Here is a 23,188-nt window from a genome sequence, read left to right as displayed (position 1 = left end):
CTCGACGTTAGGGGTGTGAGCGCTCCAATGGATGTTGAGGATGGAGCGGAGACAACGCTGGTGGAAGCGTTCTAGGAGCCGTAGGTGGTGCCGGTAGAGGACCCATGATTCGGAGCCGAACAGGAGTGTGGGTATGACAACGGCTCTGTATACGCTTATCTTTGTGAGGTTTTTCAGTTGGTTGTTTTTCCAGACTCTTTTGTGTAGTCTTCCAAAGGCGCTATTTGCCTTGGCGAGTCTGTTGTCTATCTCATTGTCGATCCTTGCATCTGATGAAATGGTGCAGCCGAGATAGGTAAACTGGTTGACCGTTTTGAGTTTTGTGTGCCCGATGGATGTCCCCCAAAGTTCCTCAACATGATTATCCAACTGCACGAAAACCAACAAGGTCGGGTCAGATACAGCAATGAGCTCTCTGAACCCTTCTCCATTAACAATGGCGTGAAGCAAGGCTGTGTCCTCGCACCAACCCTCTTTTCAATCTTCTTCAGCATGATGCTGAACCAAGCCATGAAAGACCCCAACAATGAAGACGCTGTTTACATCCGGTACCGCACGGATGGCAGTCTCTTCAATCTGAGGCGCCTGCAAGCTCACACCAAGACACAAGAGAAACTTGTCCGTGAACTACTCTTTGCAGATGATGCCGCTTTAGTTGCCCATTCAGAGCCAGCTCTTCAGCGCTTGACGTCCTGCTTTGCGGAAACTGCCAAAATGTTTGGCCTGGAAGTCAGCCTGAAGAAAACTGAGGTCCTCCATCAGCCAGCTCCCCACCATGACTACCAGCCCCCCCACATCTCCATCGATGGAAATATTAATGTATTATTTACCCCACATTTTTAAGTTTCAGCTAACACAATAACTGCAATTTAAAATGTGGTGTGAGCAATGCATGATTTCCACCATATAACTATGACTAGAAACTACATGTGTTACAAGATCAAACCAGCAACCACAAAGAAGGCATATCACACAAGGGTAAAGATGAACAATTATTTTATTAACAAAAAATTCACCATCAAACTTTAATTCAAAATCCCCCCTTTTATAACAATGCCCACTGGTTACTATGCAAATTTCTATAACAGTGTAAAACTAATAAATTCCCCAGCCTAAATATAACATATGTAATTAAAGTCTAAGTTATATTTTCAACCAGCTCACAGAAAAACTTAGACACAAAACACACAAGACTCACAAAACTTCGATCTCAACTGAAGCAAAGAGTGGTAAACTGAAGCAAAAAGATCTTTGAGAGAGAGAGAGAGAGAGAGGGAGAGCACAAAATTCGAAATTGTCTGGCTGCCTTCGGAATGTTCATTCTTTTTGAAATCCCAACATTCTAAACTGTTCTCTAGACCATGACTCATGCTCTGGGCCTTCTTCCACTCCACAGCACCACCCAGTGGTGCTTTATCATCAAAGTCCAGAATTTTCTTTTCATTTTCTGCACATGCTCAATCCGTCTCCCACTCTCTCAGCAGTCCACCTTCACCATGGCTCTCTAAGGCAAACTGTCACTTTTTAACATAAAACCACACAACACATAGGCCAATACACAACACAGAACTCTGTAACACTTCCCTGCTAAAAATAATTGGTCCACAAGAACAAATTTTGAACAATTAATGGAAGTATTGCATAAATAAAATAAATACTCAATTTTTTTTTACAATAAGGATATGAATAGATTCATATCTACCCAGATTAACATCTTGACAAACAATCTGGTATTACATTATCCATCCCCTTTATGTGTGTAATAATTAAACCATACTCTTGTAATAGTAAGCTCCAATTCAATAACCATCTGTTCTTATTTTTTCATTTTAGACAGAAAAACTAATGGATTATGATTAGTATATATTATTAACAGTTTTTGAGCCGTACAAATATACACATCAAAATGTTGCAACGCTAAAACAAGTGCTAATAACTCCTTCTCAATGGCTGAATAATTTTGTTGATGGTCGTTAAAATTTTTCGAGAAGTACGAAATAGGAGGTTCTACTTCATCACCATCCTTCTTCTGTAACAGTACAGTACTAACTGCTTCATCATTGATGTCCACGGCTAAAGAGAATGGCTTTTCAAAGTTAGGGGACACAAATACAGGCTGATAGCATAAAATGGCCTTTAACTTCAGAAACGCTTCCTGGGATGCATCTGACCAGATAAATTTTTCTTTCTTTCCAAGTAGTTTTGTAATGGGAGTGCAATTTCTGCAAAGTTTTTACAAAATCTACGATAGTAGCCAATCATACCTAGGAATCTCCGAAGAGTTTTCTTATTACCGGGGATAGGGAACGCAGTGATAGCCAATACTTTTGCTCCAATTTGGTGCCACCTGTCCCTGTCCTGCCACATAATCCAGATAAATTACAGTGGCATGTCCAAACTCACTCTTGTGCAAATTCACTGTGAGATGTGCTTCCACTAGTCTCTGAAATAACTGCTCTAATTTAAGCATGTGTTCTTCCCATATATCCGTATTAATTACTAAATCATTGATATAGGCTCCTGCGTGCTCTAATCCCTGAATTGCTGCATTAATCATTCTCTAAAATAAGCCAGTTGCATTTTTCATCCCAAAAGGCATAACATTATACTCATACAATCCCAAAAGTGTAACAAATGCAGAAAACTCCCTGCCTCTCTTTGTCAGTATCCTTTTAAGAGATCAATCTTTGTAAGAAATTTAGCCTTCCCCACCTTATCTATGCAGTCATCTATTCTGGGAATAGGTAACATATCAGTCTTTGTCACCATGTTTAACTTTCGATAATCTGTACAAAACCTAATTGAGCCATCTGGTTTAGGCACCAGAACACAGGGTGAACTCCAATTTGAACTTGATTTTCAGATGATGTCATTTTTGAGCATATAATCCACCTCTTGATCCAACAATCTGCTCTTTTCCTGATTAACTCGGTAAGGATGCTGCTTAATAGGCTTAGCATCACTGACCTCCACATTATGACAAGCCACAGTAGTTCTTCTTGGAACATCTGGGAATATATCCTTAAATTTCATAAGTAATGTCTTCATTTCTTCCCTTTCTGATTTATTTGAATGCATTAACTTGGTGTCTAAGTTTTGCATAACTATATAATTTTCCAGCCTGGGGCTTATCACTTTCTGTGCTCCATGACCTTCCATGAAACTTATCTCTTCCTTACTTTCCTCTATAACTAGCACCTTGGTTGGAATCCTAGTCTCCTCCTCAGTCATTTTCTCAAAGTAAGGTTTAAGCATGTTCACGTGACAGACCTGTGTCTCCCTTCGACGATCAGGCATCTCAATGACATAGGTGACCTGGTTAATTTTTGATTTCACCTTATATGGTCCTGAAAACTGAGCTCTTAAAGGGTTTACTGCATTGGAAACAAAACCAATACTTTGTCACCAGGTTTAATGTCCCTAATTTTTGCTTTTTGATCATACCGAATTTTAATTTTTCCCTGAGCAGTTTTTAAATTTTTCCTTGCATCTCACAAGCCTGATGTTATCTGTTTTTAAATTTGAAAACATAATCCAACAGATTTGATTGTATATCATTATGTACCCACTGTTCCTTCAACAATGGACCCCTGACTTCATGACCAAACACTAACTCAAATGGACTAAAGCCAGGAGACTCCTGAGTTGCCTCTCTAACAGCAAACAATAACAAATGGATTCTTTCATCCCAATCCTTATTATTTTTCATGCAATAAATCCTCATCATATTTTTCACAGTTAAATGGAACCTTTCCAAGGCCCATTGATTTTCAGGATGATAGGCAGATGACACAATTTGATGGGTTCCCAATTCATACACCACCTGTTGAAATATTGCAGACATAAAATTGAATTTCCCTTGGTAAGCCAAACAGTGTGAAAAATTTTAGCATAGCCTTCACAATCATCTTCCCTTTAATGTTTCTCAGGGGAATAGCCTCTGGAAACCTTGAAGCTGTGCACAAGTGTTAACAAATATTTATTTCCCGCCTTGGTTTTTGGCAATGGGCCAACACAATCTGCTATCACTTTTGAGAAGGGCTCCCCGAAGGCAGGGATGGGTTGTAAAGGTTCCACTGGTGGACCTTGAGTAGGCTTGCCCATCAGTTGACAAGTGTGACAGGTTCTACAAAAGTTTATAACATCCATTCTTAATTTCAACCAATAAAACTGTTTCCTTATCTTTTCTACCATCTTCTTCACTCCAAGATGACCTCTTAAAGGTGTACTATGAGCCAACTTTAATATTTCATTCCTGTAAGTTTTGGGAATTACAACTTGCCTTACTTCCACCCAATTTTCACTGGCAGGTATCACTTGTGGTCTCCACTTTCTCATCAATATTCCATCTTGAATCTACTGGCACAGTTTAAATTTCCCGGTTAGACAGTATCTTATCTCTTCTCCCAGCAAGATCAGGATCATGCTTTTGTCTTGCTATTAATCTCTTGACAACAGCAAAGCTGGATCCTTAGGTTTGTCCTCAATGCTTGCCTCCACTGCAGGATCATCACAGACTTTCTCTACCTCTACCTTTTTTCTGGGCATGGCTCTAGTAATGGCACATGCAGGGTAGATTTCCAAATCCTTTTCAGACTCACAAACCAATGGCTTACTTGTGAGTTTCACCGCAAGTATGACTTTACCCTCTGCTTAATCATTCCCTAACAAAAGAGAAACTCCATCCACTGGTAGACTTGATCTTATCCCTATCGTAACCGGGCCATTAATTAAGTCTGGTTTCATCACTATTCTATGCAAAGGTATAGGCTCTGCTTCACCACTAATGCCTTTAATTAAATTCATATCTTCAGTATCGGTCTCCTCACCAAAATTGAAAATGTTGCTCCAGTATCTCGCAGGATTTTAGCTGGCACTTAATTGGATCCTTCTTTAACCAAAATGAAACCTTCAGTCATTAATGGTTTAAAAATATCCCTAACTTTCTCACTCTGAACACAGGCAGTTGGTACCACCCCTTTCTCTTTCTTCCTTTTCAGTACAGGACAATTTGCTATTATGTGTCCTGGCTTCTTACAATAGTGGCAAATAACACTCGAAAATTTTTCCTTCACCCATTTATTTTCCTCTCTTCCTTTTACCTCACTTCTAGATTTTCTTTCTACTCTAATTGGATTATGAGCAGTATTCCTTTGAAAGGTTTTCCCTGGTGTCCATTTAGACTTGTGGGTTAAAGCATATTCCTCTGTGAATTTAGCCAATTCTTGCCAAGTTTTTATATTTTTCTCTGCCAAGTACACTTGAATATTGTCAAGAACACAATTTTTAATCTCCTCAATCAGAATGATTTCTCTCAATAAATCAAAGTTATTTTCTACTTTCATCGTGGCACACCACCGATCAAAACACACAACTTTCCTATAAGCAAAATCCAGGTAAGATTGGGTTGCTGCTTTTTTTTAAACTCCTGTACTTTTGTCTATAAGCCTCTGGGACTAGTTCATAAGATCGGAGTATAGCCTGCTTTACAAATTCGTAATCAGCTGCTTGTTGTACTGTGAGACACGAATACACTTGTTGGGCTTTCCCTTTAAGAACACTTTGTAGCAGGAGTGACCACTGGACTGGTGGCCATTTTAAATTTACAGCTACTTTCTCAAAATGCAGAAAATACTGGTCTCTTTCAGTTTCCTCAAATGGAGGAACTAACCTCACTTCTCTACTGACCAGAACCCTCTCCTCCTGACCAGAATGTGGGTTTTGGGCTTCTCCCTCTCCTTACGTTACGGTCAGCTTTAATTTAGCTAGATCTAGCTCATGCTTCCATTCTTTCTCTCTCTCCTCCATTTCTGCCTGCCTTACTGCTTCCCATTTGGCTTTCCTTTCTGCCTCTCTTTTTTCTTCCAACTCTAGTTTTCTCAAAGCCAACTTTACTTCCTCTGAAGTTTTCTCCTTTGGAAACTGTTCTAATGCAGCTTCTTCAAATGCCCCCTTTCCTACATAGTGCTTAACAATCTTTTGGGCAATTTCATTTTTTTAAATCTCAGTTCTTATTGTAAGAAGCTTTAACTTGCCAATTATAACCATCAGTTCTGACTTTGTAGCCATTTTTTAATTAACCACTGAAGGGTTTGCTATGAACTGATCAATATTCATAGTTGCTGGTTTTTCTGCTGGTGATTTATATACTCACCATTTATTTTTAATTTCAAGCTGGAGTTTGAGTCAAACTCAGACGAATGATAACTAAGCACAAGTCAATCGCCCCTAAAGCTTCCAAATTGGTTTGATCCTGGACGATGCCCCTAAATTATGTCACAAGATCAAACTATATCACCCAGGGTTAAGATGAACAATTATTTTATTAACAAAAATTCACCTTCAAACTTTAATTCAAAAACCCCCCTTTTATAACAATGCCCACTGGTTACTATGCAAATTTCTATAACAGTGTAAAACTAATAAATTCTCCAGCCTAAATATAACATATGTAATTAAATTCTAAGTTATATTTTCAACCAGCCCAGAGAAAAAACTTAGACACAAAACACACAAGACTCACAAAACTTTAATCTCAACTGAAGCAAAGATCATAAACAAAATTCAGTTTGTTTTGTAAACTGAAGCCAAAAGATCTTTGTGTGTGTGTGTGTGTGTGTGAGAGAGAGAGAGAGAGAGAGAGAGAACAACATTCGAAGTTGTCTTGCACCACAGCACGTTTATCATCGAAGTCCAGAAATTTTTTTCATTTTCTGCACATGCTCAGTCCGTCTCCCACTCTCTCAGCAGTCCACCTTCACCTTGGCTCTCTAAGGCAAACTGTCACTTTTCAACATAAAACCACACAACACATAGGCCAATACACAACACAGAATGCTGTTTCACATGATATTAAAGAGAATGTGTAGCGCGATTTGAATTCACTAATGCACTAGAATAATCTTTTTCCTTTCCTTGCAGGCTGTGTACGTTACTTCTACCATGCCTTATCTGATACTTACTATCTTTTTAATACGAGGTCTGACATTAAAAGGATCAGTTAATGGAATAAAATTTCTCTTTACACCAAATGTAAGTATTGCTTTGTTTTTCACTTTCTTGTCTGATTTTGGCAACTCGGTAATTTCCAACCAAAAATAAAATTGCAATCGGGGTGGTTATTTTAACTCTCAAAAGTACATAGTTTGTGGTTGGGAGGATGAGAATGTTTTAAAAATCTCAAAGCTGACCCAAACCAAGATAAGAGTTGAGACAGATGAGGCAGATTTAACCCCAGCCAACATCTCATGTTTATTTTCTGAGTAGGATTAGTTAACTAGCTGGAATTTTTGTGACAATCTAATAGCTTCAAAGTCACATATATTTAGCTGATAACATTTTCATTTTCATGTGTAATTTAATTTGAATTCATTTTTTTCAAAATATCAAATTATTAGTCCAGCATCATAGCCTTTCTACCATCGCTTCCTGGACTGATTTACAGTTAGTGACCTATTGCCATGCTCCCTCATCAGGGTGCTACTGCTACCATGTAACCCAGTACTATCTGTCGCATGGTCAGGTGGTCGGCAACAATGCCGGCTCCCCCATCAGGCTTGCCTGGTGTGGACGGTGGGTAGACGCTATGCAGTATGAAAAGCAAGACCCGTGAAAGGATGGGCAAACCCTCTTGTGGAGTCATTGGCCATCAAGAAAACACGTGCCATTAAGCACGGAAAGGCCACACCTTGCATCGGTTTAGTCTGACCATTCACTGCATTCCCCAGGCATCTTGGACTTCACCCTCCCACTGGATCCAAGAGGGTGGGTCTGGACCTGTGCAAACCCATCTCAGCTGTTCCCTTCTGAAGAGTAGGGTTTCCTCATATCAAACCCCACAAACTGACTAAAAAGAACCATCATCATCCAATGGGATGGATAGCCAGAAGCCATATTCCCTTCAAAGTATTTCCATTAGTTTTATTACTTTTTCCCTTAATATCCTTTCAAAACATATTGCCTCCTTCCTGCGCATTCTGCTAAATTACACTAGACAATGAAGATTTTATTTCCTGAACACTTCTGGATATATTTTATAGATTTTGGACTGCTGATAATAAAAATCACCTTAAAATTTTCCTATCATGTACCTTTTTTTTTAATATAACCTATTTTGTGATTTCCTGCTACATTTTAAGTCTATTTGTATATTGCCCATAAAGCAAGATGTTTTGGTCAGTCCACACATGCCTGGGTCTGCATTCAATGCAGGTGCTATGCAAAAATGGTCTTAGGCCTGGATATGCATAGTCAGGATAGATGCAGAGAGGCTATAAAATCAACTCACATATCCAGATGCTGTGCATTACATTGATATAGATTGAATGCATAATTGATGCACATGTTCTTTAGGCAGTTGCATTTATTGTCTTCAGGAAGATTCAATACAGCAGAAATATCTCGTCAGCTGCAGAAGATTCTGTTACATTTGTAACGAGGATACGCTAAATTCTAAATTCAATAAAAGTTAATTTAATGTTTCTCCAACTTCTTTCATAGAAACATAGAAAAATAGAAACATAGAAGATAGGAACAGGAGTAGGTCATTCGACCCTTCGAGCCTGCTTCGCCATTCAACGAGATCATGGCTGATCTTAAAGTTCAGTACCCCGTCCCCGCCTTCTCTCCGTAACCTTTAATACCCTTATACTGAAGAAATATATCTAATTCCCTCTTAAATATATTTAATGAACCTGCCTCTACTGCCCTCTGTGGCAATGAATTCCACAGATTCACCACCCTCTGGGTAAAGAAATTCCTCCTCATCTCGGTCCTAAATGGTTTGCCTATTATCCTCAAACCATGGCCCCGGGTTCTGGATTTTCCCATCCTTGGAAACATCCCATCTGCATCCATTCTGTCCAGTCCTGCCAGAATTTTATATGTCTCTATGAGATCCCCTCTAAACTCCAGCGAGTACAATCCCAATTTGCACAATCTTTCCTCATAAGTCATTCCTGCCATTCCAGGTATCAGCCTGGTGAATTGCCTCTGCACTCCCTCCATTGCAAGAACATCCTTCCTTAGATAAGGTGACCAAAACTGCACACAATACTCCAGGTGTGGTCTCACCAAGGCCCTGTACAGCTGCAGTAAGGTATCCTTGTTCCTATACTCAAACCCTCTTGATATGAAGGCCAACATACCATTTGCCTTTTTAACCGCCTACTGTACCTGCATGCTCGCCTTCAGAGACTGGTGTACAAGTACCCCTAGGTCTCTCTGCACTTCCCCATCTCTTAATCTATTGCCATTCAAATAGTAATCTGCCCTCCGGTTTGTATGACCAAAGTGGATAACCTCACATTTATCCACATTGTACTGCATTTGCCATGGATCTGCCCAGTCCCTCAATTTATCCAAATCACACTGGAGCTTCCTGACCCCCTCTTCCGTGCACAAAACCCCTCCTAGCTTAGTGTCATCTGCAAATTTGGAGATATTACATCCAATCCCCTCATCCAGATCATTAATGTAAATTGTGAACAGCTGGGGTCCCAGTACAGATCCCTGTGGCACCCCACTGGTCACTGCCTGCCACTCAGAAAATGAGCCATTTATCCCAACTCTCTGTCTTCTTCCTGCCAGCCAGTTCTCAATCCACATCAATACTTTGCCCCCAATCCCATGAGCCTTGATTTTGGAAGCTAGTCATTTATGCGGGACCTTATCGAAGGCCTTTTGGAAGTCCAGGTACACCACATCCACTGGCTCTCCCCCATCTATTTTTACCTGTCACCATCTCAAAGAATTCCAATAGATTTGTCAAGCACCATTTACCTTTTGTAAATCCATGTTGACTCTGTCCAATCCCTTCTCTGCTAGTCATATGCTCCGCTATTACATCCTTAATAATGGATTCCATCATTTTGCCCACTACTGATGTAAGGCTCACCGGCCTATAATTCCCCGCTTTTTCTCTACCCCCCTTTTTAAATAGTGGGGTAACATTAGCTACCCTCCAATCCATGGGTACTGATCCTGAGTCTATCGAGTTCTGGAAAATAATTCTTAAAGCATCTGCTATCTGAATGCCCACTTCCTTAAGTACCCTCGGATGTAGATTATCAGGCCCTTGGGATTTATCTGCCTTCAATCCCATCAATTTCCCCAAGACCATGTCCTTAAAGATACTGATTTCTTTCAGTTCCTCCCTTGCATTAGTCTCTATGTTTCCCAACATCCTTGGGAGGTTATTTGTATCCTCGCTTGTAAAAACAGAACTAAAGTAAAAATTTAATTGGTCTGATGATACAGGAAATCAGAAATTATCTTTCAGCTTGAAGTTGTCTATCATAATCCCCAATTTTCTTTTTCAGAAAGCAAATCTTTTGAAAAAAAATGTTGTCCAGTATTATCTGCATGATGTTTTGACCTTCTTTCCAAAAGGCTCCACAGGTGATCCACAAGTGTCAGCAAAGACATTTCAAAAATATGTTTTGAAGAAATAAAGTTCTGGTGTTTTTGTGGTACACCTCTTTGTGCTCTGGTTTCTCCCACATTCCAAAGACGTACAGGGTTGGTAGGTTAATTAGTCACATGGATATATTTAGGAAGCACAAGGCTCATGGGCTGGAAGGGCCTGTTACTGTGTTGTATCTCTAAATTAAAATTAATTAAAAACCAAAATTTACTGTTGTCAAATCCTTCTTTGGTGAAGATAATGAGGCTTACTTTTCTTTAATTTCCAGATAACAGAGTTGGCAAATCCAACTACCTGGTTAGATGCTGGAGCCCAAGTATTTTATTCCTTCTCCTTGGCTTTTGGAGGACTTATATCCTTCTCCAGTTATAATTCTGTTCAGTAAGTAGCCTCTGCTATGAATTCATAAGTGAGAAAAAAAATTGCAATCCATGTAGCACATCAATAACTACAAGCAGAATCGAAGCAAGTGATTAAAGGCTTTAATATCCTGAAAGATCAGGCACGTCTCTACATGCTGCTGGCTCGGATCCAAGGCTAGTATGGAGGGAGGAGACTAGAGCTATCATCCTTTATTGTGAATCTACAGGGAGGAGTTACAGGGTGGGAGGCAGGCCTGCTTGTACAGTCTAATGAGGTCACACCTACACTACAATGTTCTACCACATTCACCCCTTCTTTTTAGATAGAGCCCAGCAGGGTGAAGTGGGACAGTGTCCATCATTACCAGTTGTGCAGTCTTTAATAATTCACAGATACAGCTGGTCTGTTGGCTTTATCGACCGCTATGATCGCTGCAGCACTCGTTGCGTCGTTATCAGTTCCTGCAGAACAGTGAACTGTATAGCGAGCTGAATGTCTGGGGGCTGAACTATGTTGGTCCAAATGAGTTCCAGGGAGTGTGGGGTGTTGGTGGTTCTGTTTGTGGTTGTCGGTGTTGAATGACTGACTGTATAACTCTTTCCCTTAGCAACAACTGTGAGCAAGATGCAGTGCTAATCTCCATCATCAATGGATTCACATCCGTGTATGCAGCCACAGTAATATATTCCATTATTGGCTTCCGAGCAACAGAGCAATTTGATACCTGTTTTGATAAGTAAGTTGTCTGTGAATAGCATTGCTTATGCACTAAATACTGTACTAATCTTTCTAGATTACATTACAATTCAAATTATTGAGTAATTCTAATATTTTACATTTAAAAACCAAGTCAGCAGACGATATTTGAAAAGAAATATCATTATAATTCTGAACATTTATTTTATAATGTTAATTGAGGTTGTGAAAATCAACTTTAATGCTTTTGTCTATATTTGAACGATGTACATTACTGGTTGTCACCCATCTATTTGCCTTTGGGTAAGCCTTTTCTATGAATCACGGCAGTATTTCTGGTGAAGTGCCTAATCTTGGGGGTGGGAGTTGCAGAATTTTGACCAAGCTACTCTGAAGGACCATCCATACCTGTCCAGATTTGGAAGGTGGGGAGGATTCTGGTGCTCGTATCCACCTGCTGTTTTTGCCCTTCTCATTGGACAAGGTGCCAGCTTTGGCGAGGTTAGTTCAGAGGTTACGTAAACTGGATTCATAATTGATTGTGTGGGAGAAGAAAACAGACACTGGTAGTGGATGATTGCTTCTCAGACTGAAGCCCTGTGACTAGTGGTGTGCCTCAGGAATGAGTGTTGGGACCATTGTCGTTTGTTGTATATATCAATGATTTGGATGATAATGTGGTAAATTGGATCAGCAAGTTTTCTGATGATACAAAGATAGAAGGTGCTGTGGACAACGAGGAAGATTTTCAAAGCTTGCAAAGGGATCTGGACCAACTGGGAAAATGGGCCAAAAAATGGCAAATGGTGCTTAATGCAGACAAGTGTGAGATGAAGCATTTTGGAAGAACAAACCAAGGTCGGACATGAACAGTAAATTATAGGGCACTGAGGAGTGTGGAGGAGCAGAGAGATCTGGGAATACAGATGCATTGCTCCCTGAAGGTGGTGTCACAGGTGGACAGGGTTGCAAAGAAAGCTTTTGGCATCTTACCCTTTGTAAATCAAAGTATTGAGTATAGGAGTTGGGATGTTATGTTGAAGTTGTTTAAGACATTGGTGAGGCCAAATTGGAATATTGTGTGCAGTTCTGGGTGCCTAACTACAGCAAGATTATCAATAAGAGTGAAAGAGGACAGCGAGGTCCACGATGTTGTGTCGACCAATGTAAACCTACTCTATAACAATCTAATCCCACACCCATAGCCCTTTATTTTTCTTGCATATGTAAAAATCTTTTGAATGTCTATTGTACCAACCTCCACCACCAGGCCTAGCATTGCATTCCAGGCACCCATTACTCTCTCTGTTTTAAAAAAAAAATACAAACTCTAACGTCTCCCCTAAACTTTGCTGCATTCTCCTTAAAATAGCCTTGGTATTTGCTACTGTCATCCCGAGGAAGAGGTGGTGATTCTCCACCGTTTAAATGGCCCTCTATTAAGTTGCTCCTCATACTTCATTGCCTCAAAGAACAATAAGAAATATGAGCAAGGGTAAGCCATCTGGCCCATCGAGCCTGCTCCGCCATGCTACGAGATCAAGGCTGATCTGATGATAGGCTCATCTCCACCTACCAGCCTTTTTCCCCTAGTTCTGCTTCTTAAGACAGGTATCCTATTGCAAGAATTTTCTATTGCACTCCTGAGTTGTGTCTTGTTGATGAAGTTTTGAGGGTTGAGTGATGAACAACATGTGACAATAGCCATAGTAATTACCTGCCTTGTCCTTCTGAGCTTGTGACCAGCAGTAATCTTTGGGTGTTGATGGTGGGAGAGTCAGCAACAGTAAAAGTTAAAGTAGTTGGGACTCTTTCTTCTTGGAACTTGTCACTGTACATCATGACTGTTTCTGCCCAATTTCACATTCTATTCTTCCCTCCTTCCTTTCATCCTTTCATCTTGGCGTGAAGAGAGAACCTGTACATCACGATCACTGATTTGATTTCCAGACAGTAGTGTACAAGTTAGGAGATATCTGTGAACACAGCAATCTGCTGGCAGTTGTGAAACTACAGGTCAGGTCCTATTTGTTGAATGGAAGGAAGTCTTAATTTCACAGTAATTTTTGACCTTCACAACCTGGTGTGAAGCCGAATTACAGCACTTATTTGGTGTGGCGTGCTAGCATTGGGTGAAATGTGATTTCTGGGACACTGTGAACCATGCAACTTTAAGTATTCATCATTTCTCTATCTTTAATCTTTTTGCAGGAATATCCTGAGTTTGACCAATGCTTTTGATCTGCCAGAGACAAATTTAACCCAAGAAAACTATGAAGAAATGCTTCAAATGTTAAACAACACATACCCACTAAAAGTATCTGCGCTGGATTTGAAAGAATGTAACCTGCAGACACTGTTGAGCCAGGTACGTCCCCTTCCACTGGATTGTGCAGTATATTACCTCATGACCCTGTTTCATCTCAGGGTGGGGCTGCAGTCACTGCAGAAAGGCTTTCTCCCACTTTGCTACCATCAGATGCCATTAACTGCATGCCTTGGTAGTGTCTCTTAATCTAGCAACATAGCACATTAATATACAGGTTCATTCACATCCACATGTTGTTCTAGCTTGCATGACCTGTTAGCAACCCCTTGTTAATTATAGAAAATTTTCATCATAACAGATTCAAACCTAAGCAAACAATATTGTTAGAAATTAATGTCATTAACTCAAGATTCCCATTTTTAATCTAAGTAAAAACTGTGAGGTTTTGTTGGTGCTATATGGCTCTATTAGAATTTACCCACATTACTTCTATAACTAGCACAGGAACCAAGATGTATATTCGTACTATAATGGAGATTCAGCCACTATTACCCTTGATCAATATTAGACTGTGGGGCTTCATGCTGGAGCATTTAATTCAACCCTATGTCCAACCTTTATTGAGGAAATTTTTGAGTGCTAGAGTTTGTATTCAAACCCATTGAGCTATTTTCAATCTCCTTTGATACAGGGCGTTGAAGGCACTGGATTGGCCTTTATCGTTTTTACTGAAGCTATTACAAAAATGCCTGCTTCTTTTATATGGTCCATTGCATTCTTCCTTATGTTGTTCTGTCTTGGACTTTCTTCAATGTTTGGCAATATCGAAGGTGTTTTGGTGCCACTGAATGATTTAGAATTAGTGCCAAAAAAATGGCCCAAGGAACTTGTAACTGGTAAGCATTTATTGAGTTATTAATATACTTAATATTAACCTGTGCTCTTAAAAAGATCTCTTTTTAGACACTCACCTAATAATCTTATGATTGAGCATATTCATCAAAAAAATTTTTTTAAATTTCCATATGAAAATTTCACAGCCTATTAGTATCAAATTTGTTCTGCCTTGTGAGAGAAAGAGGGTATTGTCATTTACATAAGTGCAACATATGTATTTTGTCCACACAATCATTGGGTGCTCTTACCCAAGGCAAGAAATATGGAACTGCTGCTACGACTATAACCAGCATTAACTAAAATTCTGCTACAAAACTGGGAGGTGAGTGGGTGGGTTATGGTGGTTTTTGAGGAATATACGTTCCAAGAGTTTGTAAGAGCATTTGGGGATGGGCTGTGCCTTTTGATTAGTGGACCAGGTTTGATCACACAAACTCTCTGGCTCCCAGTTAGGTGCTTTCTGCTCCACCGGCAGCACTGACTACAAGTAAGTGAGCTTGGGAGGTTTCCAAGTTTACAGCCATAGAATCCAAGGGCCATGCAGCATAGAACTGGGCTCTTTGGCTCATCATGCCAGTTTCTACCATCCATGGCTACTGGCGCGGGTTCTAGAACTAGGAGAGTTACAGCAATTACAGAGATCGCTCTTAGCGGGATTATGGCTAAAAACATGAACCTAGATGGCTGGGTGCACCAGATCCCCCATCCACCCACTAAATGACTGAGCAAGAAGCAGCTATGAGTGAATCTGATTTGTCTATGATGTCAAAATGCTTAAAATCCAGTTTGACCATTCTACATTTCTTTGCACCTAACATGCATCTGATCTCAGGTCTGACCCATTTCAAGCCTCAGTGGATAGACAATCTTGGGTTGTATGTGGGCCCCCAAACCTTAGTCTTCACGTTTCAGGTCCCAGGTTGTAATTGGACAGTATGAACCCAACTTTGTTAAAAGTAAAAATACATGGAAAAAGATAGAGATAATTAATATTCACAATTACTCTAATAATTGAGTAATGGGAGTGTATTAAAGAGCACTTAATGGAGTGAGGCAAATTTGTAAGAAGAAAGGATATATGTGTCATAAACATAAGGTGGTGATTATAGGAGATTTTAACTTTCCGCACATTGACTGGGATGCACATACTGCAAAAGGACTGGATGGATTGGAGTTTGTCAGATGTGTTCAGGAAAGTTTTCTAAATCAATACATAGAAGAAGTGACTAGAGAGTGGGCAGTATTGGATCTCCTGTTAGGGAACAAGATAGGTCAGGTGACAGAGGTTTGTGTTGGGTAACTCTTTGGGTTTAGTCATCATAATACTATTTGTTTTAGGTTATTATGGAGAAGGATAGGGCTGGGCCTAAGGTTGAGATTGTTGATTGGAATAAGGTAAATTTTGAGGAGATGCGAAAGGATTTTGAGGGTGTGGATTGGGATTATTTATTTACAGGGAACAATGTAACAGGTAAATTGAGGATATTCAAAGGGGAAATTTTGATAGTTCAGAGTCAGTTTGTCTCTGTGAGGATTAAAAGAAAGGTTAGAAAATTTAGGGAGCCTTGGTTTTCAAAGGATATTGGGAATTTGGCTCGGAGGAATAGGAATGTGTACAACAAGTAGAGACAGCAGAGAATAGATGATGTGCTTGAGGAATAAAATGAGTGTTTTAAAAAAATTTAAGAAATTAGAAAGGCTAAAAAGAGATATGAGGCTGCTTTGGCAGGCAAGATAAAAATAAATCCAAAGTGTTTCCACAGGTAAAAGAATCATGAGGGATAAAATTGGGCCCCTTAAGGATCAGAGGGGTAGGTAATGTGAGGAGTCAAAAGAGATGGGGGAAATTTTAAATGATTTTTTTTTCTTAGTATTCACTAAGAAAAGGAATATTGAGCCTGGTGAAGTAAGTAAATCTGGTAGTGAGGTCATGGATAATATACAGATTAAAAAGGAAATAGTATTAACTATTTTAAAGAGAATAAAGGTGGATAAATCTCTGGGTCCTGACAAGATATTCCCTAGGACCTTGAGGGAGGTTAGTGTACAAATAGTGGGGGCTCTTGCAGAAATATTTAAAATGTCACTGGCCACGGGGGAGGTGCCAGAGGATTGGAAGGTATCTCATGATGTTCTGTTGTTTAAAAAAGGCTCCAAAAGTAAACCTGGTAATTATAGGCCTGTGAGTCTGACATTGATGGTGGATAAATTAATGGAGAGTGTTCTTAGAGATGGTATGTGGCAAGATAGGGATTGATTAGGAGTAGTCAACGTGGTTGTGTATGTGGTAGATCATGTTTAACAAATTTTATAGTTTTCCAGAGGTGGTTACTAAGAAGGTTAATGAGGGGAGGGCTGTGGATGTTGCCTATATGGACTTGAGTAAGACCTTTGACAAGGTTCCATGTAAGAGATTAGTTAGGAAGGTTCAGGCATTAGTATTAATGTTGAAGTAGAAAAATTGATTCAACAGTGGTTGGATGGGAGATGCCAGAGAGTAGTGGTGGAAAATTGTTTGTCAAATTCAAGGCTGGTGACTAGTGGAGTGCCTCAGGGATCAGTACTGGGTCCATTGTTGTTAGTCATATATATTAATAATCTGGATGATAAGGTGGTAAATTGGATTAGTAAGTATGCAGATGCCACAAAAATTGGTGGTGTTGCAGACGGTGAAGAAGGCTATCAGACTTGCAGTGGGATATAGGATCATTAGAAAAGTGGGCTGAAAGATAGCCGATGGAATTTAATACTGCTAAATGTGAGGTGCTACATTTTGGTAGGACTAATTAACAAAGGTCATACATGTTAAAATGATATACAATTGAGGTGTGCAGTAGAACAAAGAGATTTAAGAATTATGGTACATAATTCCCTTAAAGTTGAGTCACATGTAGATAGGGTGGTGAAGAAAGCATTTGTTATGTTGGCCTTCATAAATCAGTGTATTGAATACAGGAGTTGGGATGTCATGTTGAAGTTGTGTAAGGCATTGGTAAGGCCAAATTTGGAATATTGTGTGCAATTTAGGTTGCCGAATTATAGGAAGGATATAAACAGAATTGAGAGAGTGCAGAGGAGATTTACAAGAAAGTTGCTTGGGTTTCAAGGTTTGAGTTACAGGGAAAGGTTAAACAGGCTGGGACTTTATTCCCTGGAGAGTAGAAGATTGAGGGGTGAATTAGTAGAGGTATTTAAAATTATGAGGGGGCCAGATAATAAATGTGGACAGGCAATTTCCATTGAGAGTGGGGGAGATTCAAACAAGGACATGGATTGAGATTGAAGGGGGGAAAAGTTAGGGGGAACAAGAGGAGAAATTTCTTCACTCAGAGGGTGGTGGGAGTGTGGAACAAGCTTCTGGCCGAAGTGGTAGATGCGGGCTCATTTTTAATATTTAAGGAAAAGTTGGATAGGTATATGAATGAGAGATGTGTGGAGGATTATGGACCAGGTGTGGGTCAATGGGACTAGGTGAGAGAAGGTGTTCAGCATGGACTAGAAGGACCGAACTGGCCTATTTCTGTGCTGTAATTGTTAGATGGTTTTACATGGTTTAAAAAGTGATTTTGCAAGAGTATAGGTAGTCCTTTAGTAGGAGCTAAGCAGTTTATGATTTGTGTACAAGAGGAGGATCAAGAACCCAGTAGTTGCTGGAAAGAAACTGTTCTCAAATCTATAGGTGCTGGTCTTTAGGTTTCTGTAGCTTCGATCTGAAGGTTGCAGCAAGAAGTTGTGACCAGTGTGATGGGGATCATTTATAATGTTGGCTCCTTCTTGAGGTAATGCCTCACATAGAGGCAATCAATGGATGGGTGGTTAGAGCCTGCGGTGGACCTGGCATGGCTTCCCACCTTCTGTACCTGGCATGGCTTCCCACCTTCTGTGACCTTCTGTCATTTGAATTATTGAATTGCTATTGTGACAAAGTATATAGAAATGTTTTTTGGGAGATAAATTGCGAAAGGTTTGTTAGAGTAGGTCACATGTAAACACTTTAAAACAGATCTTATTTGAAATACTGGAGGCATAGTGGCTTCTCACATTTTTTTTTTGCAAAAGCTTTGAAGAGTGCTCAAAAGACGTCACTAATGGATTATTGTTTATCAAGGCCACAGATGAAAGAGCAGGCTGGATCCGCTATTGTCTGCAGGAGAGTTTTGCTGTTGTAAGAGGGTCATGTGGTTTTACAAGTAGAGAGAGTCAAACAGGCTTTCTCTCAGTCTCAGTGTGAATGAGAGAGAGAAAAAGCAGAGATCACTTGACAGTGTCAGCCAGCAGAAGTTGCTGGCACTGGAACAGGACAAGCTGGCAAGCTTTTGGAAGACAGCCTGGTTGAAGCCCTTGTGGCTCATGCAAGAGGAGAGGACTGGCTGCCTAATGTTTCAATTGGAATAAGAGAAACAAAAAGGAACTCTGCAATGACCTGAAAGAAAGAGGTTATTATTTGGAGAACCCTGATGGGGCAAGTTTATTTGGCAAGACACTGAGGTGACTGATGGAAGTACATCAGTTGTGGATATCCTGGAATAACATGTTAAATTCTGTGCACAGTATAAGAATTGCCTGCAACCAGTGAACTTGGAGACATGAGAAGTGAGATTGGACTGTGAACCAAAGAACTTTTCTGAACTTACACACACATGCACTTAGAATTAGAAGGGGGTTAAGTTAGGTAAAGTAAGTTAATAATGATAAGTTAAAGTTTAATTCTGTTTTCATGTTTAAAGATAATTAAAATCAACTTTTGTTTAAGTAACCATTTGTCTTGGTGAATATCTATTGTAACTGGGTTTTGCAGTCCTCTGGGCTCATAACACTATTAACTACTGAACCCATATTTTATTAATTCATAAATTCAGTTACCCTTTTCTTGTGAGAGCTCTTTATCTGTTCCGTGAAACTGCGCAAAACAAATGCTTTTGTTTTCTTTTACAGGCCTTATTTGTCTGGTATGCTTTCTACTTGCTTTCATATTTATCTTAAATTCGGGCAACTATTGGCTGGCTCTGTTTGACAGTTATGCTGGCTCCATCCCTCTACTGATTATCGCTTTCTGTGAGATGGTGGGTGTAGTCTATATTTATGGAATTGACAGGTAATGACTTTAATCATTTGGATTTATTTTAAATGGGGACAGTAATTGGGCACTGAAAGGGAACACCTTCCTAATATTTCTGACAGGGAGTCTTGGTTTGTCTCTTTGCTCGCACTCTTGCCTTGTCAACCATTTCCTAAAAACAAATGGACAAACTTCTCTGCCACAGAGTAATTGAGCTGAACAGCTCAAAAACAGACCCTTTGGCCCACAATATCCATGCCATTCCTTGCACTATCTGCAGTGATTCCATGCCCTGAAAGTTAAACTACTTACTGGGGTCCATCTCTCCAGGCAATGGATTCCAGACTCCAACTACTTTACATGAAAAGAATTCCACTCCTCCCCCCACATCCCCTCACCTTCCCACCTCTCTCCTCAAATGCATGTTCTCTTGACTGTAACAATCCCACCTAGCCTATCTCTTCCCATCATCATTTTATGTATCTCTATCCAGTTACCCCTCAGCCTCTTCTGCTGCAAGAAAACCAAACCCAGCCATCCAGTCTCTCCTTGTCAATGAGCTCCTGGTCAATTTTCTCTGCACCATCTCCAGGGAAATCACATCCTTGCTGTAGTGAGATTGTCAGACCTGCATATAGTACCCCAAATCAATGCTATATAGTGGCAACATGATGTCCCGGCTCTTATGTTCCCTGCTACAGAGGATGAAGGCAAATGTCCCATGTGTCTTTATCACCAGCTTATCTATCAGGAACTTATAGACATCCTTATGTTACTCCCTTGTGGCTTTACCATTTACTCCCTATACATCCAGTCATTATTTTCATCACTTGTAACCTGTTAAGATTAAATTCCACTTGACTTTCTAGCTGATCTATATCCGGCTGTATACTTAGACAACCTTTCCTGCTTGCCACAGTACCACTAGCATTGGTCTCATCTTAAATTTATAAATTATATTTCCTAGATTATTAATGTACATCACAAACACCAAACTGATCCTCGTGGTACACCACTGGTCATAGGCTTCCAATCAAAAAACTACTCTCCACCACTACCTTTCTCTTACCAAGCCAATTTTGATCCAAATTTACTAGCCTGCCTCAGAATCCATTAGGCCCTTACTATTTAGACTAGTCTATCAAGTGAGATTTTGTCAAGTTCCTGTAGACAACATCTGTCCCTGATCAATATGCTAATTTCCCCCTTCAAAAGATGGAATCAACTTTCTGAGACAGGATTCCCCATGCACAAAGACATGCTGATATCCTAATTAATTCCCTGCCTTTCCAACTGAAGATAAATCATGTCCCTTCATAACTTTCCTCACACTCAGGTGAGACTCACTGGCCTGTAGTTACCTCGCTTATCCCTGCTGCTCTTCATGTATAAAGACACCACATTTGTTGTCCTTTAGTCAGCTGGTTCTTCACCTGTGGCTAACCAAGAAGCAAAATTCTCTGTCAGTGCCTATTCAGTCTCTTCCCTTACTTCCCATCATGGCCTAGATGAGATACTGGAAGACTGGAGAGTAATTAATTTTGTTTCCATATTCAAGAAGGGTGGTAGTAATTGAGCCAGGAAACTACAGCCCAGTGATCCTTTTGTCAGTAGTAGGGAAACAATTGGATGAAGATACTAAAGATAGAAATTTTGTTCACTTTGGAAAAATAGAGACTGATTTGGGGAAGTCAGCATGGTTTTGTGCATGGGAAACCCTGCCAAAATTGAAGAAGTCACTAAGGAAAACAGGCAAGGCAGTAGGCATAGATTTTATGAAATGGCTCAAGTCCAAAACGTTGGTTATGTATTTCTATCTTTTCTATATAAAGTGCATTGTTTGACCTGTTGAATTTCCCCAGCATTGTGTTTTTACTTCAATCGTGGTGTCTGCAGACTTTTGTGTCTTATACATGGGATTTTAGCTTTTGATAAGAATCCACATGTTAAGCTGTTCCAGATTGTTCGTGAACATTTGTCCAAGGTATTTTGACAAACGGGATCCAAAGTTAGTTTGGTGAAAGGAGACAGAGGGTCGTGATGAAGTGTTGGTGTCTGACTGGAATTCTGTAACCAACAGTGGACCACAGGGATTGGTGCATGGACCTTTGCGGTTTGTCAAATGACTTTTTATTTTTAATTTTATTTTTAATTCATGCTTTCTTCTTGTGTGGAGGCAGTGTTGTTTAAGCCAGAAAACTAAAATGCTATTCTTTGGCTGATTATGTGATTAAATACTTTTATTAATACACAACCAAATTAATGCTTCTATCATTTGCATCATTGAATTCACTAGAATGTAAGTCAGACAAATTATAACCAAGGCTCAACAAGCATCAAACTGTGTGGTGACCCACTTACCAGCAAGCAAACCAGCTCCCAGAATGGTTGCAGAAAAAATGGGCCAAATGACTTAAATGAGAATGCTGCTGGGCTGATGAGCAAGTTTGCTGATGACACAAAGATTGTTGGAGTTGTAGATCACAAAGATAGTTGTCTAAGGATAGAGAAAGACATAGATCATCTGGAAAGTTGGGCAGAACAATGACAGAAAGAACTTAATCCAGACAAGTGTGAGGTAATGCATTTATGCTTGTCTAATACCAGTTGAACAAGGGATGTCAGAATGTTGATGTAGAGAGGGACCTTGAGGTACAATGCCATAGCTTCCTGATAATGGTAACAAAAGTGGATTGAGTACATGGATAGGGGTATTAATAAGAGGAGTTGGGACATCAGGCTGCAGATGTACTAGACATTGCTTCAACCATGCTTGGAATATTGCGTGCAGTTCTAGTCACCTTACTGTTGTGATAGAAAGAGGTTGTAGAAGAGATTTGTCAAGGTTAGCTCAAATGGAGGCCTTTAGTTACAAGGAGAGATTGGACAGGCTAGGATTGATCTCACTGGAGTACAGTGACTTTAAAGAGATTGCAGTCCTTTTTCCAAGATGGAGGAGTCTAGCTTGCTTCGGGTTCATTCCCCAATTCCAGTGGAACCACTTCTCTATGGTATTAGCTCAAAAAACTCTCCTGAAGGTACTTCACAATCTTCTTCCCATCTAGGTCCTTCATTACTAAAGACAATGGTCATCAATATTCAGGAAGGAAGTTAACACCCCAAATGACTATAATCCTACTGTGCTCACACCTTTCTGTGAGTTGTCTGTACATCTGCTTCTTTATCTCCTGCTGACAGTGGGGAGGGGGGAGGGGGTGGTCCATAATCCCATCAAAGTGATTATCCCTTTGTTATTGCTGTGTTCTATCCATATGGCCTCATTAAATAGAAGTGCCTTCCTCCCAAAGCACTGCCATGATTCTCTTCCTAGTATCTTGTGCACGGCTCCTTCCTCTCTGGTTTCTTCGGGTTTAACAGAATTTTTTCAAATAATACAGTAAAATCCCTTTTATTCAGAATTCAAGGAACCAGCAGCTTCAAGCAACCAGCAAAAGAATTGCAGAAAATAAATAGTTTTTTT

General features: G+C 39.9%; 1 protein-coding gene across 1 annotated transcript in view; it reads left to right on the top strand.

The window, feature by feature from the left end:
* Positions 1 to 23,188, top strand: part of LOC138749026 (sodium-dependent neutral amino acid transporter B(0)AT1-like) — a 58,392-nt gene that overhangs the window by 28,268 nt on the left and 6,936 nt on the right. Inside the window, exons 5-10 of the mRNA XM_069910050.1 lie at positions 6,922 to 7,032; positions 10,692 to 10,804; positions 11,394 to 11,522; positions 13,694 to 13,850; positions 14,443 to 14,647; positions 19,584 to 19,743. Coding sequence (XP_069766151.1) covers positions 6,922 to 7,032; positions 10,692 to 10,804; positions 11,394 to 11,522; positions 13,694 to 13,850; positions 14,443 to 14,647; positions 19,584 to 19,743 — 875 coding nt within the window. The remainder of the gene's footprint in view (positions 1 to 6,921; positions 7,033 to 10,691; positions 10,805 to 11,393; positions 11,523 to 13,693; positions 13,851 to 14,442; positions 14,648 to 19,583; positions 19,744 to 23,188) is intronic.

Source organism: Narcine bancroftii, chromosome 1 (genome assembly GCF_036971445.1).
Source record: "Narcine bancroftii isolate sNarBan1 chromosome 1, sNarBan1.hap1, whole genome shotgun sequence".
NCBI classification, from domain to species: Eukaryota; Metazoa; Chordata; class Chondrichthyes; order Torpediniformes; family Narcinidae; genus Narcine; species Narcine bancroftii.
This window is presented reverse-complemented; position numbering and strand designations above follow the sequence as displayed.